Here is a 14,583-nt window from a genome sequence, read left to right as displayed (position 1 = left end):
GTGTTCAGGTGTCCAACAAACAGACGGAGGGATGTAGTTGGTTCTGTGGCTTCCACCTTCTTTTTCTTGGCCGCAGAAGCTGCTTTCTGTTTAATCATTTCCATCTTTCGTTTTCCAGGAGCTTCTTTAACAGGCTCTTCTTCCTCCTCATCTTCCTCATCTTCATCGTCTTCCTCCTCATCTTCTTCTTCCTCATCCTCATCTTCATCTTCATCTTCATCTTCAGCCATGGTTTTGGCTTTCACAGGTGCAGCTTTTTTTTTAAAATTTATTCATTTTCTACATTAATTCACTATACACCATCACAACACACAAATGAATTTTCCATCCAAAATACACTGTGCATTGGCTCAATCAAGCACATCAACATACATGTTCTCAGCAAAGAATTTTCCAATTCTTATGAAATTAAATATTTTTTAATGTTCAAAATATACGTGTCCTGGGGGCAAATGGCAGAGCAGTTGTGAAACACAATGTTCTGTGAGGCAATCCCACAGAATGTGGATTCAGGGCCAGAGACCTCCCTGATACACCGGGTACATGCTTGGCCCTTAATTTAGTCTGTCTGAAGCTGGGGGTAAATCCTAGAGTCAGGATCCTTTTGGGGTGCGCTTTCTCTCTCTCTTGCTCATGAAAGAAATAAATTAACTTAAGGAAAAAAATACCTGCTCATTCTGCCTTACGAAGCATGGTCAAATACATTCTGAAGAGTGTAAGTTGACCTTAGAGGTGACTCAGTGGCCCTCCCCTCCTCTGCACTTCCAATCCCTGCTCCTGAGGACGGCATCTTGCTGCAATACCTGCCTCTCTCCACCTGAGGGCTCTCCCTAGAACCACAAATAGGCCAGAAATGCCTGGTGACTGTCATGTAGCCAATGTTAAAAGAGAATTGGAGAATTTATTGTGCCCCAAATAAGACAACTCAGAAAAATACTGCTCTGGCTCCAGAGTTCCCTAGTGGGAGAGAGCTACAATTGCCTACATCAGAAAGCTTGACAACACTCACTTTATCATCCTCACTATCTGCCATTCCTTATCCATGCTTTCTTAAATCTTCTCCCAAATAAACTACTTACACCCAAATTCTTGCTTGAAGATCTGTTGGGAACCCAACCTAATACTGTGACTAACTAAAATGTATTACATATAAAAAGAAGGATGAAAACCAAAATTAAATATTTTTTAAGGTTTTTGCCATATGGCACATGCACTCATTGGAGAGCGGCAAAGAAAGAGAGAGAAAAGAGAGAGAAAGTGAGAAATCACTCCCCGGGGGGATGGCTACACTCCAATCCTTTCTCCTTCAGTCTACCCTGCAGATTTTGGGGCATGCATGCACATGCACCCAGAGTGATTTTGAAGCCATCAGGTCTGGGACTCAAACCACAGTTGGCCATGTAAGAGTCCAGTACCTTAACCACTACACCACCTGCTGGTCCTTCAAATTAAATATTTTTTAAAAGTAAGTATTAGATAAATCACTAAACAACTAGGTAAAAGTATAAATGTCCCTAATATGTTTCTGTTCTTGATATCTGTTAGATCTTGTGTCAATAATAAAATACACGAAGGATAACTTTTTTGGGAAGCAAATAAAGTAAAATGTAATGGAAAGTAAACAGTCTCAGTAGGATTAATATCTTCAAAAGAAGTATATTAAAGAAACCCTGGATATAATTAGTAGCAACTAAAAAAGAAAAAGAAATATATCCTAGGATAAAGTGACAAAGTTAGCCACATGCCAGCCCCAGAGAGGCAGCAGAATGGGGAGCAGAGCCCCGGCCACGCAGGCCCCGGGCCGCGCAGGGCCCAGGGGGCCCACGCAGGCGCTGCCACGCAGGGCCCACGGGTGCAGCTTTTGAAGGGATTTTCTTTCCTTTGGCTGGTATGGTCTCCATAGTTCTTTTTTCTTTTTTTTGAGAGGTTTACACTATAGGGCGCGTGCGCTCACCAGACAGACAGAGAGAGACATAGAGACAGAAAGCGAGAAATCAACCCCCAGGGGGGATGGTCACACTGCAATCCCTTCTCTTCCATTCTCCTCTCGGGATCTTGGGCACGCAAGCACACACGCCCGGCGTGAGTTTTAAGCCACCAAGTCCGGGACGCGAACCGCGGTCGACTACATGGGAGTCCAGTGATATAACCATTCCGTTAACTGCTGGTTCCCTCCATAGTTCCTCTTCAGACTCATCTTCCTCATCCTTATCTTCCTCCTCATCATCGTCCTTATCCTCCTGCTGCTTTCATCACTGCTGGCTCAAATTCATCCTCATCTTCATCCTCATCCTCATCATCTTCCTCACTGTCATCTTCCTCCTCATCGCTGTCTTCCTTCTTGGCATTCTTGCCATTCTTTGCCCCCTTGGCTGGGGTGGCAGCTCCTTTCTTACCAGGAGCTGCTACCAATGCTTTGCCCAGCATGACTCCCTTCTTGCCAGGTGACTGCTTTGGCTGGTGTAACGGTCTTCCTGGACAGTATGGTAGCTGCTTTTGTGCCTGGGGTGACCGCGGCTTTCTTGGCAGGTGTGGCAACTGCAACTTTTCTGTTGGGAAAAATTACCACCTTCTTTGCTGGAGTTGTGGCAGCCTTCTTACCTTTTTTCTGAGAAATGATAGCCTCTTCTTCACTGCTATCATCTCCATCTTCTGACATTTCCTCATCTTCACTGTCTTCTACCTCCTTTGGAGCAGGAGCCGTTTTGGGGAGAGCACCTTGATTTTTACCAGCCTTAGCAAGCCCTTGGTGAGCTTCACCATGATGGCGGCTTATGATAGCAGAATGTGTGGTGGGAGTGGGGGTGGTGACACAAATGAATCTTGAGGAACTCCAGTGACATTGATGGAGGCCGCGGGCACTCAGTCTCTGTGAATTTTCTAAGTGGCCCACATAGCAAGAGGTGCAAAGGTACCCATGTGAGCCATGGTGGTGACCACAGTGAAGTTTATGCCAATGGTCCAGTTTCAATTTGCAGGGCTTTGGAAAAAGGGAAGTTTCAAGTTTTTTGAGATACCATGTCAAGAGGGTGGAAGAAAATCTAAAATGTTTGTTTGAAAGGCCAAGAATCCTTTTAAACCGAGTAGCCAGGGCTGGCTCCAAGGCCTGGGGTCATTAAGGGAGCTGGGTCCCCTACAGCCAACTAAACAGTTAGAATCCCAGCCCCAGCAGTTTGAAAAACACACTAGGCAAGTGTGCGTGCATGCCCAGAATCCTGACAGGATGAAGAGGAAGAGGAGAAGGGATTGGGGCATGACCATGCCCTAATGGAGGATGTTTTCTCCCTCTGTCTCTCTGTCCCTCTTTGGTGAGCACAGGTAATCTCTGGCAAGTGAAAAAAAAAAAAAAAGTGGTAGCCAGACATGGAGGAAACTAGAGGGTAAGCAGCATGCAGATAATAGGTAGATAAAATATCCGAGACAGCAGACAGGGATAGGAGCCAATAACCTGCAGGTTTGCTATAGTTTTCCATTGAAACATAATTTTTCTTTTTATATGCACCCCTGTAACTATACAAGAGAATCAAAGTTAGAATAACCTGTTTGCAAATAAGTCTAGTCCCACAAAATTAGGCCTAATTATTTATATAAGAGCAGCAAGAATGTTATTGCAGTTTTTTGTTTTGTTGTTTGTTTAGTTTGAACCCTTCATAAGGAAGCTCAGATTAGACTCTTAAACTTCTCAAGGCTAGAAAGCCATGTCTACGACCTGCCAGCCAACTTTACCTGCAATACCTACATATTAGGGTGACCTGTCTTCTTGAGGTCCTCAAAGTATCCTGAGTTTCCTGGGATGCCAAAAGAGGACCTTTTAAACTCCTATGGAAGGCCAAGAATCCTTTTAAACCAAGTACCAGGCTATTTCCTCCCAAGGGGCTTTGTAAGGATTTGCTCCATAAAAATCAACCTTAGTTTCTTTCTTTCTTTTTTTTTTTTTGGAGAGGTTTTTGCTATAGGGCGCATGCACTCACCAGACAGACAGAGAGAGACATAGAGACAGAAAGCGAGAAATCACCCCTCAGAGGGGATGGCCACACCGCAATCCCTTCTCCTCCATTCTCCTCTCGGGATCTTGGGCACACATGCACACGTGCTCGGAATGAGTTTTAAGCCATCAGGTCCGGGACACGAACCGTGGTTGACTACATGGGAGTCCAGCGACATAGCCATTACACTAACTGCTGGTCCCAACTTTAGATTCTTAAAGAGATCTGATCATATCCGATTCTGTACACATTCTCAAATGTGATAGTCTGGTCAAAGCCTTGGTAGTATAACCAGTATTCTAATAATGTCCCATGACAAAGAGAATACATTTTTATTGAATTCATGCAGATAATATTGACATGAAAATAAGAATACTCATGAAAAGTTTCCAAATTCTAGAAGGATCACATAGATAGAGCAAGATAAATGTTTCAGTTCTGTTTATAAAACTATACCAGGTTGTTGTAGGTATAGGTAGCTTAAGAAAAAGAGAAGGGGTTTCTTTAAATCTGGAACATTTGGGGAAAAGGGCAATTTTAGTTTTTTCTTAGTTTCTACTAGAAATCAATTTCTACTACAAATGAACCATCAATGTTTCAAACAAGGTCATCAAATCAAAATCTTGAGGCCAGCAGATGACACAGTAGTTATGTTGTTGGACTCCTACATGGCCAACCACGGTTCCAGTCGCAGATCCAGTGGCTTGAAAATCAGACTGGGCATGTGTGCGTGCATGTCCAATATTCCAGGAGAAGAATGGCGGAGAAAAGACTGAAGCATAGTCATCCCCCTAGGGTTGATTTCCTATCTCTCACTGTCTCTGTCTCTCTCCAGTGAGTGCTCATGCCCTGAGGGAGAAACTTCTGGGAAAAAAAAGAAGAAAGCAAAGTAAAGAAAAATCAAAATCTTTCATCGGTTCATACAGTCGAATGTAATTAATTGTTATTGCAATTGATCTTGGACTAGCAGTTTCAACAATCAATCCATTCGTTTTTTAGAGTTCTGTAAGTTCTGACCCACTTTAATGGTATCATCTTCAAGTTTTCAGAAACCTGTATTCCAAGATTCTAAGTGGAATCTTTCTCATAAATCTTTTTTTTTTTTTGGAGAGGTTTTCGCTATAGGGTACGTGTGCTCACCAGATAGAGAGAGACAGAGAGACAGAAAGTGAGAAATCACCCCCCAAGGGGGATAGTCACGCTGCAATCCCTTCTCCTCCATTCTCCTCTCGGAATCTTGGGCACACACGCACACGTGCCCGGAGTGAGTTAAGCCACCGGGTCCGGGACACGAACCGCGGTTGACTACATGGGAGTCCAGCGATATAGCCGTTACGCTAACTCATAAATCTTCTTGAAAAAGAAGCAATTTGGGGGCCCAGCAGATGGCATAGTGGTTACCTCACTGGACTCCCACATGGCCAACCATAGTTCTAGTCCCAGACCCAGTGGATTGAAAATCAGACCGGGCACGTGTGCATGCATGCTCAAGATCATGGAAGGAGAATGGAAGGGAAGGGATTGTAGCATGGCCACCCCCTCTGGGGAGCGATTTTTCACTTTCTCTCTCACTGTCTCTGCCTCTCTCTCTCTCTCTCTGACAAGTACATGTGCCCTGAGGCAAAAACAACTTTTTTTCTTTTTTTTTTAATAAAAAAAAAGGAACAATTTGGGGCTGTAGATGATGATGAGAATTTTGAGAGAAGAACTGGAATAAGAAAGTGTCGGGAACCAGCAGTTAGCGTAATGGCTATGTCGCTGGACTCCCACGTAGTCGACCGCAGTTCGCGTCCCTGACCCAGTGGCTTAGAACTCATGCCGGGCGCGTGTGCATGCGTGCCCAAGATCCCGAGAGGAGAATGGAGGAGAAGGGATTGCGGTGTGGCCATCCCCCCTGGGGGGTGATTTATCGCTTTCTGTCTCTATGTCTCTCTCTGTCTGTCTGGCGAGTGCACGTGCCCTATAGCAAAAAATCTCTCAAAAAAAAATACGTAAAAAGTGTCCATGAATGACAAAAGACTTAAAATGGCCATGGTTGAAGACAGGGTGAGAGTTGATTAGACAGGGAAACTGAGCTATTCCTCTGGCATACAACATTTAAACAGAATAACTAGAATTCTGACTGATAGCATGATGCTGGATATATCACGAACAGCAAGAGTATTCTCAAATTTACAATTTCTGACACATTTATATTAGCACCAGATATCATATAAGAAAAGTTAAACATCACTTCTGTTTGATAATGTTTCTGATGTAATTTAACATATGAAATAAGCATAAATAGTTTAATATCTGTCATTTACAAGGTGAGAGATACATCTTTGGAGATTAAAGTCCCTCTGGAGAGTTCCAAAGTTAGTTTGGGATCTTAGTCTAGTCCATGTTGTGTTGGTATAACAGAATACCTGGAAGCAGAGACTAGATTATAAAGAAAAGAGGTTTATTTGACTCACAATTCTGGCATCCGGAAAGTCCAAGAGCCTGGTGTTGGCATCTGAATCACTGCTGGTGCTACATTACAACATGGTGGAGAGAAGGAGAAATGCAAGAGAGTACATGGAAAGAGAGGTAAATGCAAGCATTGAGACTTGTTTTATAACAACGAAGTCACAACAGTCATAGGAACTCCTTACTGTGAAGGAGCTCAGAGCAGTTCCAGTGAGAATTCTTTTCCCTGTAGGAGACAGCATTAATCTATTCCTGAAAGATCCACTCCTAGGTCCCAAGTACCTCCCACTAGGCCTCAGCTCCCAACACCACCACAAGGGGGGATCAGATTACAGCATGCTTTTCGGGAAGACAAGACACAAACCAGCTGGGGTAGGGGGAAGGCTTCATTGAAAATTTGATTCGGAGAAGTTATAAAAAATCTCAAAAGGTTTAAAACACTTGCTTATATAAAATCTCTTGATTAAATGAAGTATACTTAGCTAAGTTATGCAATAAAATATTTTTAAGGGCAAATACAAAGTTATTTATTATTAAAAAACCCTCTCTTTTATATGTATTTTTATATTTATTTATTTGTTATATTATTTTATCCATCATCATTACCACTTTTTAATTTGACCAGAGAGAGAAAGGGAAAATGAAAAAGCAAGCTGCCAGGTCTGGTACTTGAACTGAAGTTGGCTATGTTGGAGTCTAGCACCCTTAACCACCATGCCACCTACCAGCCTCTCTCACTTTTATATTAACAAGACTCAGTTTTACTAACTAGTCAAAGACATGAAAAAGACATGAAGGTCAGGAAATTATTGTGATAGGACACAAAACCTTTATTTCCTAGACAAATTACTTAAAAGGTAAAGAAAAACCCTTCACAATTTTTTTTAATTAAGAAGAGAATAGTACTCAAAAAAACAAAACAAAAACCGCAGTCATTTCTACAGAGAAGACCAAATTCTAGTTTCATGTCAGTATAGTTTTGATAATAAAGTTCATTTTCTTCTTCTTCTTCTCCTGCTTCTCCTTCTTCTCCTCCTCCTCCTCCTCCTACTACTACCACCTCCTCCTCCCCTTTCTTCTTCTTCTTCTTCTCCTTCTTCTCCTTCTTCTTCTTCTTCTCCTCCTCCTCCTCCTCCTCCTCCTCCTTCTTCTTCTTTTTTTGGAAAGGTTTTTTGCTATAGGACGCATGAGCTCACCAGAAAGACAGAGAGAGAGACAGAGGAGACAGAAAGTGAGAAATCACCTTCCCAGGGGGATGGCCAAGCCGCAATCCCTTCTTCATTCTCCTCTCCAGATCTTGGGCATGCACGCATACCCGTCTGGTGTGAGTTTAAGTCACCAGTTCCGGGACTCGAACCACGGTTGGCTACATGGGAGTCCAGCGACATAGCCATTACGCCAACTGCTGGTCCCAATGTTAAAGTTCATTTTAAAAACTCATATTACAGGATCAGCAGATGGTGTGGTAGTTAAGGCTCTGGACTCCCACAGGGCCAATTGCAGTGTGAGTTCTGTATCCGGATGCTTGCTTTCTCATCTTCCCTCTCTTTTTCTTTCTCTCTCTGGTGGGCACACATGACCTATCGCAAATTAAACATAATAACAATAAATAGCATTTAAAAAAACCTTGCATATTCATTTAACTTTGGCCATCGTACCCACACAAGATACTCTCTCTTCCTAACTTTCTATGTGCATTCAATTTTTATCCTTTATTTCCCTTTTCATCCTGAAGCAACCTGTCATTCTACTGAAGTACAGAATTACTTTCATTTTCCCTCAACAAAAATACATCCTCATACCTTATAACTTTCCTTACCAAAAACACATCTTATTTACCTTGCATACTTTGCATACAGAGTTTTTTCTCTAATTATCCCTACTATTTTAAATCACAGGTATTGATTAGAATTTTTGTTTGTTCGTTTTTGCCAGAGGGCACATGGGCTCACAGAGGGAAAGTGAGAAATCACCCCTGAGGGAGTATGGCTATGCTGCAATCCCTTCTCCTCCATTCTCCTCTCAGGATTTTGGACATACACACATGCGCCTGGCATGAGTTTCAAGCTGCCAGGTCCAGGACTTGAATCATGGTTAGCCATGTGGGAGTCCAGTGCCTTAACCACCATGTCACCTGCTGGGCCTTCTAATTATAATTTTTAATCTTTAGTAACCTTAATTTCTAATAGAATCTAGGGGAAAAAAACAATTATGAACCATATCACAACACCATCCAATAAACTGGCAAATCAATGAGTACACACATCATTTTATATTTTCTAGAAGAAACTGCTTCTTCCTCATAGTACAATTTTTCCTTGTGGCATAGTACTTGTTTACTAACAGACACAAATATATTTTGTCTTTCCATAAAAGAAGCCAAAGTAGACTAAACCTAAATTTATGCTTAGAAATTGTTTCAGTATTTTACCTTAGAAATAACCCAGTAATGTAATGAGTATCTGTTACTTATTTTAACTTAGTCAAACTTAAAAAATTCAAATTACAAAAAATATTAGGAAACTATAAGAAGATGCATTGAAAACATTAAACAAAGCTTCCATTATCAAGTTACTTCCCTGTTAAGTATTTTTAACCTTATCTGACTAGTAAACACACATAAAATAAAAAGATACGCTCATATGTGATGTTGGTAACTCAGAAAACACACCTTTTCTAATTAAATTAATCTTATTTTCAAAGTTAACCCAAGTCAATGTGAACTTAAAAGCATTTGAGCTAGTTCCAATATTTCTACATTTCTGAAAGTTTTAGTAACGTCTAATTTACATAAGTGCTTATTTATTTCGAAGCCAATTTGAATAGAACTCTGTTAAAGGAATTTTATAAATGAATTTAGTAATAGCATTCAGGGGTAGAAAAAATATTCATATATATGTATGTGTGTGTGTGTGTGTGTGTGTGTGTGTGTATGTATTTAAGCCATGAATCAGGCATCATGGTAATATAAAACTCACTGACTTAGGGCTGGCAGGTGTATGATGGGTGGGGCATTGGATTCCCACGTGGCTGACTGTGGTTTGAATCTTGGACCTGGAGGCTTGCTTTCTCACATTCCCTCTTTCTCTCTTTCTCTTATTCTCTCTCTGGTCAAATTAAAAATAAATAAATAATTAAGTAAATAATTCTTTTAAAAATGGCTTAAAAAATTCACTGACCCACTGGTTTAGCTCCACTCTGTACCTTTTTTTTTAGATTTTTGGTATAGGGTGTGTGCACTTCCTGGAAAGGGACAGAGAGGGAAAGTGAGAAATCACTCCCTGGAAGGATGGCCATGCTGCAATCCCTTCTCCTCCATTCTTTTCTTGGGATTCCAGCCATATTCGCACATGCCTGGTGTGTTCCCCAAACTGCCAGTTCTGGGACTTGAACTATAAAATCTGCCACGTGGAATCCAGCACTTTTTTTGTTTTGAGAGAGATTTTTTTCATAGGATGCCTGTGCTTGCAGGAGAGACAGAGAGAAAGTAAGAAAGACACAAAGAAAGTAAGAAATCATCCTGAGGGTGGGAGGATGGCCACACTGCAATCCTTTCTCCACTATACTCTGAGAATCTTAGGCACACATGCACACACTTCTGGCGTGAATTTTAAGCCACTGAGTCTGGGATTTGAACCACAATCATGTGAGAGTCCAGCACCTTATCCTCTGTGCCACCTGCTGGTCTTGTGAAATCTAGCACCTTAACCATAATGCCACCTGCTGGCCCTCCACTTTACACTTTTTATATGAATTAACTGACAAAATGGGACAAATTGAGATCATCAGCTCAGTAAGGGTGAAGATTTTTACTGGTATTGTGGAAAAGGCTTTTAAGACCTGCTTTTGCCCTGCTCTGTGATCTTACAGATGCTGTGAACTAAAGGCCCGGTGAGAGACTGAGGAGAATCTAACTGCAATCCGAATGTCTCCCAAGCCCATCTGAGTGGATGAACATCCATTTCTGTTTCCAAATACAATATTAATTTTCTCTTCACCCTCAGGTTGCTGATTTGATCCCTTGAGAGCCCTGCGTGGAGGGCAGGGAGGGGGCCTAAGCTGAAGTGACTAGGAGCTGAAATTTTTTTTTTTTGGAGAGGTTTTTGCTACAGGGCACGTGCGTTTACCAGAGAGACAGAGAGAGACAGAAAGCAAGAAATCACCTCCCAGGGGGGATGGCCACGCTGCAATCCCTTTTCCTCCATTCTCCTCCTGGGATCTTGGGCACACATGCACACGCGCCCGGCATGAGTTTAAGCCACCAGGTCCAGGACTCGAACTGCGCATGACTACATGGGAGTTCAGTGATATAGCCAACTACTGGTCCCAGGAGCTGAATTATTAAAAAGCCTGGCCTGGGGAAACAGAGGGACAGGGAAGGTAGAGGCTTGGATAGGACATAGCAAAGGAATTGAGGGCACTAGAAAGAAGACTGAAGGTGCTCAGAGAAGGAGGGAAAGGCAGAGCAAAAGGAAGGGAGAGGTCTCAGAGCAGCCAGTTCAGGGAGATAAGTTCCCCAGAAGCCACTTAAGTTTTTCAGCAAAAGCATGCCAACAAGGAGGTGGACAGAGAGAGTGAAGCACGTGACCAGCAGGGGTTAAGAAAAGGGATTCAGTTGACTGAGAATTTCTCATGGGAGAAGCAGGAGCCAGCAGAGAGCCAGGATGAAGGATCCAGCCTGAGGAGTCAGGGAATGTTCTCACTCAGGAAAGGGGCAGGAAGAAGAGACTTCCAGCAGAGGTACCTTCCAGACAGAGAAGGCTGGGCCCCTAACTTGGCTTCTTACAAACAGCTGTTTGCTTGTGACTCAGTTTCTTACACACAGAAGAGCCTGGGACTCTAACCCAGCTTAGTGTACACAAAGAATCTTGAGGATCAAAACCTTTCCCGACTGTGCTGCAGTGGACGTTCACCAAAAGTCATGGTTCAGGAGCCTGATGCACGGATGGAACCCTGACCCATCAGGGATCGGTCAGGAGTGAAGACAAAGGGCCCAAAAGTGCACGCTTAGGGTCCTGGGTGAGAGGCCCTGGGGTCAGTGATGAATCTGAGCCCAGCTGAATCACAACACCATATCATTAAAGACGAAAAAGTTTCACGATACTTGTTAAAACACAGTAAGGCTTTAATTAATTAATTAGGACCCTGGTTATAGTTACAGGGACCACTGCAACAGAGCCTTGCAGGGGAGGAGACAGACTGGGCTCAACTCTGAATACAGTGAGGGCAGGTGAGTGACAGGAGCAGGGTGGGGGTCAGAGGGTGGGAAATCGGTAAGAGGACACATCAGGGGTCACGGGGGTTCTCTCCAAGCCTATTGGACAGAATCCTTGCTGAATACAAGCCAGGGTGATGGTAAAGAACAGGAACTTGACAGATATGGGGGGATGCTAAAACTGGACTTTACAAAGAAGTGCACAGATAGGTCTGAGAGAAGGTTCTGGAAGCTGATTAAATTTAGATCAAGCAAAGAATCTTTGTCAGGATCATGGTTTCTTACTAACACTTCTTATAAAAGAAATATAGAAAAAACAGGAAGTACAAAATATATGGGGAAATAAAGAACTGATCATTGAATGACTCAGCTCTGGGGCCAGCAGGTGGCATGCTGGTTAAGGTCCCACATGGCTGATTGTAGTTCAAGTGCCGGACCTGGTGACTTGAAACTCAAGCCAGGCGCATGTGTGTGTGCCCAAAATCCTTAGAGGAGAATGAGGGAGAAGGGCTTGTGGCGTGGTCATCCCCCCTGGAGAGGTGATTTCTCACTTTCCCTCTCAACTGTCTCTCCCTCTCAGGCATGTGCCTTATGGCAACGCCCCCCCCCACCACCACCACCAAGAAATAGCCATTGCTTATATTTTATATAAACATATGTTTTCAATTCAGTAGCCACTAGCCACACACGGTTACTTAATTTAAATGAATTAAAATGACATAAAATTTAAAACATTACTTTCTTTTCTGCATTACAGCCTTCTTGCGGACATTTTAAGGATTATTTTATTTAACTTTATTTATTTACTTATTTTTAAATTTGACGAGAGAGGAACAGAGAGAGAAAGAGAGAGAGAGAGAGAAAGCAAACCACCAGCTCAGGGTGGTTTGCTAACACCACGCCACTTGCAGGCTCCCTCATTTCTTTTTTCATGAGTCAGTACTGTATCATTCTTTACACCTTCCTAGTTGGCTAGTGTGGCTGTCAAACTTTAGCAATACAGTACTTTTGGGTCTCAACTTGAAAAAGAGTGAAATTTTGAGGGGCTTCTGCAGTGCAGGGGCTGGTGGGGCAGGGTGGGTGACCAATGGCTGTTGCCATTCATATTAGCTGTGTGGTGAGGTGGGGCTCCTCGGCGGCTGTTTGTGGAGATTACGAGTTAATGCGCAAGTGGCACACAAATCGTTGGATCAATAAACGTCAGCTCCCCACTCCTTGGCCCGCGTCTCCACGGTTGGGAAGTTGAACTTTTCACTGGGTTTTAAGTGGAACTTACATCACAGCTAAGAACGTCTTTGTACAGCTTGCTTTTAGTCTTTTGCAGCTTTCCTTGAAATCTACTCCCCAGAGAGACGCAAGTGGTCAGAGAGCACAATCACTCAGACGCTCAGAGAGTGTGTGTCAGTCTACAGAGCTTGGCCCGCGTCTCCACGGTTGGGAAGTTGAACTTTTCACTGGGTTTTAAGTGGAACTTACATCACAGCTAAGAACGTCTTTGTACAGCTTGCTTTTAGTCTTTTGCAGCTTTCCTTGAAATCTACTCCCCAGAGAGACGCAAGTGGTCAGAGAGCACAATCACTCAGACGCTCAGAGAGTGTGTGTCAGTCTACAGAGCCGCCAGCCAAGCTGCCCCCCACTGCCCCGTGGTGGTGACTGAAATGCAGTCCCGCTGGGGGTCTAGACGTGGGGCAAGGGTGAAGCCAATTCCACATTTTTTTTTGTCCCAGGAAGACCCTGCTGCTGGATCTGGAGGGTCCAGCAGGATGACTTCAGAAGCATCCCACCAGGGACCACTGCATCTGCATCCTGGACCCCTGTATGCAGGAACTTTTGCAGCCCCCTCAGTCCAAGACCACCAGCAATAAACGTGCAGTCACACAAAATGAGATTTACTGACCCATTGCAGAGAAGGAAGGTGTCGCAAGAACAGGGGGAAAGGCAGCGTTCTCAGGGTCTGGGGAGGGTGGAGTTTACGTGAGGTTTGCATGGAGTAGGGCTGGACAGGCTCAGGGCGGTGGGCACAGTGGACCCGTGTCTCCTCCCGCACACTGGAAGACTGCGAACTTCGGGAACCTCTGTCTGAAGCCTGGGTTGGGACGGAGAACACTGTGTCTATCAGACACAGCTCCTCTGGTCAGAAAGGGACTGCTGCGATTTCGAAGGGCAAAATGCCTGCTGGCCTGTGCTTTAGGGAACAGAGATTCTCAGGGTGCGGACGTGGTCACTTAGAGTTGGTGGTGTCGAGAAGCCTGGGGTGTGTCACCACGTGCCCACACGTTGGTCGTGTTGACAGGGAATACTGTCCCTGGTCTGCCAGCCGCTTTTCCCTGTCACCTGGGTCTGGTCACCTGGGTCTGGGTTGGCAGGCTGATTTGCATCCTAGTATGAACTAGTTCTTGCTTTCTTAACTGGAGTTTTCAGAGCCAGCCCTGCCCCCAATTCAGGAGACTGGGCCCAGGAGGGGCTGCCTTTTAAGCTTAACGTTAACTAGGCCTCAGCCACACCCCAGTCCCGCGGCACTCCCTGCGGGGAAGCAGCCGGCGACCTTGCGCTAGCGAAGGACAAGGTCCCAGAAATTGGCCGGAAGGCAGCGCCCCTCCCCGCTTGGGCTGGAGCGGCAGCCAAGTGGGGCCTCACGCTTGCATTCCCGAGCTCTCCGACCCCTGCAGCTGCCTGACACCTTCTGCGGGACTTGCGCCACGAGGAACAAATAGCAGCGAACAGGAGCCTACGGCCGGGTACTCAGCTTCCCCTACACCTACAGAACCGCGGACGCCGGCATCCAGGGGCTGAGGCCCCGCCCCGGGCTCCGCCCCCACCAGAGCCCCGCCCCGGAGCACGCCCCCGCCAGCACAGCCCTCCCTCCCACCCCGCCCCAGCACAGCGCGCAGGCGCAGCCTGTGGCAGGCGGGCGGCGGCGGCGGCGCGCGG

At 44.6% G+C, this 14,583-nt stretch overlaps 1 protein-coding gene across 1 annotated transcript in view; it reads left to right on the top strand.

The window, feature by feature from the left end:
• Positions 1-691: 691 nt before the first annotated feature.
• The window catches only part of PYGB (glycogen phosphorylase B), a 66,154-nt gene continuing 52,262 nt past the window's right edge, over positions 692-14,583 (top strand). Inside the window, exon 1 of the mRNA XM_027766354.1 lies at positions 692-715. Within this exon, the coding sequence (XP_027622155.1) occupies positions 692-715 (24 nt within the window). The remainder of the gene's footprint in view (positions 716-14,583) is intronic.

This window comes from Tupaia chinensis, unplaced genomic scaffold, assembly GCF_000334495.1.
Source record: "Tupaia chinensis unplaced genomic scaffold, TupChi_1.0 Scaffold142716_1, whole genome shotgun sequence".
In the NCBI taxonomy this organism is placed as follows: domain Eukaryota; kingdom Metazoa; phylum Chordata; class Mammalia; order Scandentia; family Tupaiidae; genus Tupaia; species Tupaia belangeri.
The sequence above is the reverse complement of the archived record's forward strand: the minus strand, read 5'-3'. Positions and strand labels throughout refer to the sequence as shown.